The sequence below is a fragment of the Dendrobium catenatum genome, unplaced genomic scaffold (assembly GCF_001605985.2).
Source record: "Dendrobium catenatum unplaced genomic scaffold, ASM160598v2 fragScaff_scaffold_178, whole genome shotgun sequence".
In the NCBI taxonomy this organism is placed as follows: domain Eukaryota; kingdom Viridiplantae; phylum Streptophyta; class Magnoliopsida; order Asparagales; family Orchidaceae; genus Dendrobium; species Dendrobium catenatum.
The window spans coordinates 357,558-366,589 of NW_021318640.1; the positions used below are offsets into that span (position 1 = coordinate 357,558).

Consider the following 9,032-nt stretch of genomic DNA (forward strand, 5'->3'; position numbering starts at 1 on the left):
TGTCGAGATGTGCTTAGAATATAATTTATGTTTAATTTATCAAGAATTATCAAGTGAACTCTCATCAGTAGGGCTGTAAACGAATCGAATCGAGCCAAGCCGAGTACAAGCTTGTTCATATTTGAGCTTATTTATTAATAGTTTATTCAAGCTCGGTTTGAGCTGGATTCGAGTTTTTTCATTTGTGTTCAAGTTTTGCTCATTTAAAATGTTAGATGTTCAGTTCATGTACGATTTGTTTTTAACTTAATGAGTTTTAAACAAGTGGCTCATTTAAATTAACAAATTAGTTTTATTGAGTTATTAATGAATGAGCTTTTTCGAGATGTTTATTAGCTTAATAAACAAGTCTTATTGAGATGAATAATGAACACTTACATTGAACCCGTTAATGAACATATCTATCAAACTTTGTTGAGGCCATAAACGAGCAAGCTTATCTAGCTTTCTCTAGCACAAAAATGAGTAGCTTGTCAAGCTGATAATAAATAATAATTGTAATGACTGAGTTTCTTAATGAACACAAATCAAATAATATATCAAATAGGAAAAGTATACTTTGATCATCAATAAACTCAATAGATAATGAGAGTTAATCAATGTTTTTATCAAATATTAATCAAGTTTTTTTTTTCCTCTAGCTCTGTATTAAATAAGAATCAAGTTTCTTATTGAACTTTATGTCAAGCATTTTCATGAGCTTCAATGATGTTGTACATGAACATCAATGAGCGGAACACAATTGTTTTAAGCTTGTTTATTTAATCATCGATTATTTAAAAAAAAATTCAAATTTATTTGATTACTTAATCAAATGATTATGAATTACTTATAATTGAGCTGTGTCACGAATAGTTTATTGAATGCTCAGTTCGTTTTTAGCTATATTCATCTGTTTTTATTGTTTTATTAATGATGGTTTAGCCTTCGCCATACTTCATGGTTTGGGCAGTTGAAGTTTGGTTTCTATGAGATTCAATTTTATAAGGATCAAAATATTTTTTAGGCTTTATTTTATTTTAATGTGAATGAGCCAATAAATGAATTGAAAAGCAAAAAAAAAAAGGAATGAATGGAAAAAGATGAATCAGTGTTGAATAACTCAGGAACGGTTAACCGTTCCTATTATCTCTGTTGAGGCAGCAGGTGAGCTCTGTGACTGCTGATGAGATCTGGGGAGCTTTGAAGTATGGCCACTTGTGACCTGCAGCTAGCTGCGAGGTAATGGGATAAGTTGGTCAATTGGTGATTTGTATAATATCTGAGGATAATTGTCCATAAAATTTGAGTAACTCTCTTAAATCAATAATTATAAATTTAACCTTTTTAAAATTAATTTTGTTCACCTTTCAAAAACAAAAAAAAAAGTGCTACATATGTCAGTCTAATTTCTAAGCACCTTTTTCTCACTGCGAGCTTTAATATTCTCAGTCAAACGGATTAGTTTTTATAATCACCATAACTGAATCCATTGCTCTGTTTAATCTTTAATCTTTAATCGCTTTTGTTTTAGTTAAAATTAGATTGTCTTTTCTTTTCAATTAATCTTTAACATCCTTTTGATCTTTAATCTCCTTTTAATCATTATATTCTTTTCAATTTGGATTCCTATTCATTCCCATAATTTGTTATGCTTCAAGATCTAATGGAATAATTATTGTTGATATATCATCAAAAAATTATCTTGATCGGGCACAAATCTCGAGGCAAAAACAAGTTGAAAACTTCCGAAATTAAAATTGGAACCATCCAAACTCCGATTTCAGCAAACTCACAATCGAATTGAGTGTCTCGAGAATACGAACCCAACTACACCAAATCCAACCCAATCCGAGCCTAAACGGGTCCAAATAAAGGGTTAGAAGCGCTGTTGGAAGGTTCGAACCATAATTTGGATTACCAAACGATTTTCAAACATAACGTGATTATAGTCGAATTGAGCGGCTCGGCGAGAAGAATCCAACGAGCCTAAGATCATCAAATTCCTACATCACTAAGACATTCAAATGTCCATGAAATCGTCCATAATCAAAGGATTTAACATCGGCCGTTCATCCAACCATCCCCATTTACCCTTGATATCTCACCTATTTATGTGCCATGCTACTCTAGGAAATCTATAAATTGACCCCTCATTCCTCTTAAAAAGGGGACTCCAAGCAAGAGAGCAAGAGAGAGATCGGAGATCACTCTTACCTCCTCGCTCATCCTCAACCACTGCCTGAGTTTCACTGGACCATCGCCTGAGTTACGCCGAACCATCACTTGAGGCCCTCACCTCCATTGGACCACCACTTGAGGCTCTGAGCTCCGTCGGACCACCACTTGAGGCCCTGAGTTCCACCGGACCACCACTTGAGGCCCTTACCTACACCGGACCATCACTTGAGGGCCTGAGCTCCGCCAAACCACCGCCTGATGCTAGAGTTCTATCGGACCACCACTTGAGGGCCTTAGTTCTGTTGGACCACCACCTGACGCCTGACTTCTGCAGGACCACTATCTAAGGCCCGAACATCCACCAGACCACCACCTAAGGCCCGGATTTCTGCCAGACCGCCACCTGACGCCTGACTTCTATCGTACCACCACATGAGGCCCGGACTTCAACCGGACTACCACCTAGGCCCGGACTTCGGCCTAACCACCACCTGAGGCCCGAAATTCCGTCGGACCACCACCTAAGGCCCGAACTTCCTCCGGACCACCACCTGAGCCTTGAACTTTTGCTGGACCACCACCTAAGGGCACGGACTTTTGCTGGACCACCACCTGAGGCCCGGACTTCTGCCATACCATCACCTAAGGCCCCGATTTCTGTCGGGTCACCACCTGATGCCTAGAGTTCTACCAGAGTACCGACCTACAACAACGATTTTTCTGACCCCAATCTCCGGCCAACTACGATCTTTTGGACCCCTGTCTCCTGCCTACTATGGTCCTTCCGACCTCTGTCGCCTACAACAGTCCTTCCAACCTAACGGTCATTCTGGCCTCGGTCTCCTGCCTACTACGGTCTTTTCGGCCAAACAAATATGTCTATGTTGATTATTGTAACTCGCAACTTGTAATATGTTCTATATGATGTACATTTGTGAGATTTAGCACCGCAACGCCCTCCTGATTTCCTTCCCCCAAACAAAGAGCAAAATGTTGTGACACTATATCTTCTAGCGCCTCAATGCTCCAAAAGACATTTTCCTATTTGTGATTTTTTCTTTCCCATTCCAATTCTAATCTTATTTGAGGCTAACTAGACACAAAATGACTTATAATTGATAACTAAATCAAGATTAAGCAAGAATTCGTTATAGGTTAAGTTAATTACTTAGGTTCCAAAATAGCAGGTGTTACATGATTCATCTAATTCTTTCTCAAGAGTTCCATCTCCAAATCTTATGTTTTTGGTTTTCCTTACATTTGGTTGCTCATCCAAATCTCTTTTTTCTTCTTCTTCTTGTTTGCAAGCACCTTCATGCTGGTTTGCATTGACTTTTTACAGCTTAAACTGCAGAGTGGCCTGTGTCTCTCCATTTCCTTCCTGGTTTAAGCATATGCAAAACTAAAGTTTTTATTTTCATAAAAATATCAATTTCTATCATCTCGGCAAGTTAAAAGTTTTGTCGTTCATATTTTAGTTCTGCATGTGAGAAATATATTATTACATCAGTGAAAAATGAACATGATATGAAAACTTTGCCATCTAACACCAATCCTCAAACAAATCCTTCTTTTTTGTCTGAATATCCAACTTCAAGTTAAGGAAGCCTAAGGTGTTGATGACCTTGTCACTCAAGATTTACTGGAGACTTGCTTTGACGCTCTACAGCATTAGATCACAGGTCAAATGGAGCTGATTGGCTTTGCTTTTTCATTACCAACCTTCACAAATGTCGTTACACCAAATGCTTCCATCAGTTCTTCAAGCAAGGAGAAAATGTGATTATTCTGTGCGGAGTCTGGACGAGAAGAACTAACTGGATTGCTGCGTATTTACTAAGTATTTGTTGAGTAATACTCAGTAAATAAACATTAAATCAGCAAATACTCATAAAATACTCAGCGAATACTCACAAAATATTCAGAAAATACTTACAAAATACTCAGTAATACTCACAACTGAATATTTGTTGAGTATTTCTAAATACGTAGTAAATTCGGACGATTCTCCCCGTCTGATCTCCGCAAGTAATAATTTCTTAATACTCCTATGTCCTCTCCTTATCATCTTTGCAACCCGTTACTCCAAATATCATTCCAGTACATGATTTTTATGATTCTTCTATTGTTTTAAAAATTCTTGAGGAGATAGATCCTCGCAAGTTCAAATTTCTTGCTGTTGAGACTTACAAGGGTATATCAAATCCTAATGATCATGACTACACATTAGAGAACATAAAATCTTTGTATGATTCCAACAACAAAATTGAACATGGGATGTTTCTCAACACCTTCAAGTATTCAACTTGTTTGATTTTTTAGTAGGCCCATGTGTCACCACTTCGAAGATTTTTCTATTTGCTCGGCTCTTATATTTTGTTTGGGATATGATTTTCATTACTTAGCTTTTCAGAAGGCTTCCGCACAATTATTTGACTATTTTTTGAGTTATTATAAAAATTTTCATGATGGAATATTAATTTTTACAATCAAATGTGTTAAAATATGATAGTTATAAAGATCATCTGTCCTATCAAAAATAAACATTCATGATACTTATAACTTATAAAAAAATTTAATTTTATCAATGAACTCTTAGGTTTTAATGATGAAGAGGAGTACGGTGGATTACTTATCCAATGAAAAATTTAATGATATATTTATTATCATTTTTAAAAAAAAAGCATAAAATTAATGGATAAATTTTAAGCAATAAATATAATATTTTGTGTATTTATTTCATTGTTTCATCTAACTTTCAACAAGTTTTCCCAAAAAACTTTCAACAAGTTCAAATAAAAATAGTAAAATTTGCCGCAGAATATTTTAAAATTTAAAATGTTGCAATTTTTTTTCTATTTTAAGTGAATTTTATTAGAAATTTAAAACCATGATATATTATCATCTTCCATTCAAACTATTCCAATAAAAAAAGCTGTTCCAAACGTAAAACTTATATACGTAATGTTCTGTCTAATGAGTAGAACTTACTGCCACTGTGCCACAGGCAGGAGGGAGCACCGGCCGCTCCACTGATTTCTTTCAACTCTAGATGGGTGAAGACTATGATCTTATCAAAACTGCCTTCTAAATCCACCCGCCTCCGCCGTTGCCGCTTTCTCTTCTATCGCGCAAGCGACTCCTCCCCCGCTCGATCGTTCTCGTCTTCCACCATTTCTACTGAGAAGAACGATCCGACGACACAGCTCCAGAAAACAGCTTCAAATGTGTGCGAAGTTATCCGACGGAAGCCAAGGTGGGAAAGCTCCATTCTTTCCCTTTTCCCTCCTTCAACCTCCGGCATCTTCCACTCAAACTGCATCAGCCTTGTCATTCGTCGCCTCTCAGATTCCAATCCCCTGCTGTCTTTCCGTTATCTGCTCTGGCTCTCCTCGACCTCTTCTTTAATCTCCCTCGATCCGGAGGTCGCCGGCTCCTTTCTAAACGCCCTGTCGGCCTCCCGTGCCTGGAAGCCTGCCTTGCACGCAATCCGTTCGGTAAAATGCCTTAGTGAGTTCTCCGTCCTCGACCCCTTCGTTTTTCATCTCTGCAGCGATACCCGTTCGATTTATTGCGATAATAACCTACTCTATGACCTTTGCGACATCCTCGAGAGCCATTCTACTAAACTATCACTTCCTACATGGAACTCGATCCTCTCCGCCTCTCTTATAACTGAAAAGACCGATCTTTTCCACCGTTTCTACTCCATGATGATCGAAAGTGGCACTGCTCCCGACGCATCGACCGCCGGATACCTAATCAGAGCCTTGTGCCGCGACGGCGAGCCAACCGTAGCCTACCATGTCCTCCGCGATGTATCCAGGAAACGGATCATACCTGACGTCGTTTCAATCACTCAATTAATTTCCGCTTTCTCTAAATGTGGAAACTTTGGCAGGGTTTCGGAAATCCTTCATCTTATGATCGCCAGCGGCTCCCAGCCAGACCTCTTCACCTATCAGGAAATCATCAACGCCCTCTGCGACGGAGCCGGCCGCACCGCCATGGTTGATGAGGCATTTCGTATCTTCAATGACCTAAAATTAAAGGGCTATGCTTGTGACGTTGTTACGTACACTACCATGATTGACGGACTTTGCAAGAGCGGCCGGATGGAGGAGGCTCTGTTACTGTGGTCGGAGATGGTAGCTAATGGAATTCAACCCAACAACTATACCTACAACGCCATCATTAACGGTTATTGTAAGTCCGGTAATATCGACCATGCACGCAAGCTGTACGATGAGATGTTCTCAAAGGGTTTTAAGGAGAGCACAGTGAGCAGCAACATAATGTTAGCCGGGCTGTGCTTGCATGGCAGGCTGGCTGATGCCATCAACCTGTTTGCTGAAATGCCCAATAAAGGAATCCATCGCGATGTGATCACTTACAACACCTTGATCCAATGCCTGTGCAAAGAAGGCAAGACATCCGATGCTATCGAGCTTTACTCGAGCATGCTAGCAACAAGCATCAGACCAAGCATTTCAACATATACGCCGCTGATCATGGTTCTATGCGAGGAAGGGCGAATGACGGATGCAACGGAGCTAATCAAGATCCTGGAGGCTCAAGGATTGGAGCCATTGGTCTGCACGAATGATTTCATCATATCTGGATTTTGCAGAGTTGGTAATGCTGAGAAGGGCATGGCTTGGTTGTCAAGGATGCTGCAAAGCAATCTAAAGCCAAGGGCAGAGACAATGGACAGGCTAGTTGAATGCCTTTGTTCACTTGGTCAAGTAGATTGCGCACTACAGGTGGTGAAAAAGATGTTTGATATCAGCTACATTTTGGGTTCTTCAGTTTGCCATCTTCTCATCAGCAAACTCTGTGGAGTGGATTCTTACCAAGTTTGTGAGCTCTTGGATGAAATAGTGCTGGTGGAGAGTTAATATTTGATTTATCTCCTTCCCAGGTTGTCCAGGACCGTCAAGTATCTCTAACTTGAGGAAATTTATATCTACTGTCGTGGTGCCTTTGGGAAATATGACTGGGCATGCAATAGATTCTTGCTGCTAAGGAGGTATAAAATAATGTTTTTAATCATAAATTGGAGATTAGTCTATTTATTTATTTATTGTCTGTAGACACGTTGAAAAGGATGAAAAAAGTTGTAAAAGGCTTAAGCGTTTGCAGGTTGATGAGCATACTGTATTGGAATTATTATATTTTTCATAATTCATTCATAAAAATGCCGATAACATATCATGATTTATGAACGAAATTTAATTAGATTTTGATATTTATATCTAGAATTTTTTTCTATTAATAGATTTGAAAATATATCGATAATCATTATGACATCTCTTAGCAAAACATATAAAATGATTAAAATTAAATTATGAGGTTAGATTTGTCTCTTCGTGTATGGTTTCTTGAAGGAGCGAGAAAGGAATTGGTTTATTTTGTGGCTCTCCTTATAGCGAACTTTTATTTTATCCGGTGAACGTACGCTCCTCTACGTTCGGTTTTAGACCAATACAGCGCAATACCGAGTTTTTTGAACGTAGAGGAGCGGAGCGTACGTTCACTGGATGTAAAACCGAACGTAGAGGAGCGTACGTTCACTGGATGTAATAAAAGTTCCCTTATAGCTAAGGTGGTTACTTGACAGTGATAAATGTTGCATGTCTGTGGATATCAAATGTTGTACTTGGGAGAATAAAGTTTGTGAACTTCGGTTGATGTGGATCTAGCCTACAGAATAACTAGCCTCCATTTCCCCTCCTTACCTTCCAGTGTTATCCAGCCGGGCCTTAAGCTGGAAGAGCTTTTTTTCTTCTCCTAATCTCTCATCCATTGATTTCCCCTCAACTATATAACTCCTGAGAACGGAGTCAATTTTTTGAAGAGGAAGTTGTTGAAGTTGCAAAGGAATGGAATATTTCGTTGGTTGGTTACTCTTTGGGTAGGAGTCACTAAAATGAAGCTCTGCTTGCTGCGATTCAAAAAACGTGGTCGTTCAAAGGTAGCATCTCTCTAATTAATCTCACTATGCTATGGGTTCTTTTTGTTGCGTTTCAAATACTATGAGATGGTATGGAAAGGTGGCCCATGTTTTCTTTTGGGTAGCCCTTTATCCTACAAAAATGATCACCTTCCCTCCTAAGAGAGAAGATTTTACCTCCATATCACTTTGGATTAAAATACACGATATGTTGTTAACCTGTTGGAACCCAGAGGGTATCTCAAAGATTGTTAGCTTCATTGGAATCTCTTTTGCTGTAGACAAGCTCACAACAAAGAAATCTCGCTTAACTTTCGCCAAGGTATGTATCTAAATTGACAGTAAATCCCACCTGTTAGATAAAATCTCGTTCTTTGTGGTCGGGAAAACCCATATCCTCAAAATTCAATGCAACAGGAAATCTAACCTTTGTGATGAATGTTGGTCTTTTGTGCATTCATCAAACTTATGCCATATTAAACCTTAGCCTACACCTATAAGGAGACTGCTTATCGCGCCAGGAGCACTAGCAGGAAAATTAGGGGTAATCGTCCTCCTAATTAGAAGACTTATGACTCCTGGAAGGTTTCTTTAACTCATCTTCAAGGCTCAGATAAGGCTGCCCTCTATCTCCTTACATCTTCTATATTGCTATGGATGGTCTGTCTTCTTTGTTTAACAAAGCAGTGATAGATGGCTCTTTTTCTTATATTCATTTTGGTAATTTATATATTACTCGCCTTCTCTATGCATAAAACCTTTTGGTTTATGGCAAAGCTACTGTTGAAATTTTACAAGCGTTGAAAATTATTCTCAATGACTTTGGTGATGTATCTGGCCTCAATATTAATACATCAAAGAGTTCCATCATGTTCTCTAGGTATCATGGCAACAATGCAGCTCTCTCAGCCATTCTTGA

General features: G+C 38.8%; 1 protein-coding gene across 1 annotated transcript; it reads left to right on the top strand.

Annotated features, from left to right (window-relative positions):
• Window positions 1-5,110: 5,110 nt before the first annotated feature.
• On the top strand, window positions 5,111-7,369 carry LOC110112180 (pentatricopeptide repeat-containing protein At5g18950). Its single transcript, XM_020844305.2, has one exon. The coding sequence runs from the start codon at window positions 5,226-5,228 to the stop codon at window positions 7,056-7,058; it is 1,833 nt and encodes a 610-aa protein (XP_020699964.1). The 5' UTR covers window positions 5,111-5,225; the 3' UTR covers window positions 7,059-7,369.
• Window positions 7,370-9,032: the final 1,663 nt, after the last annotated feature.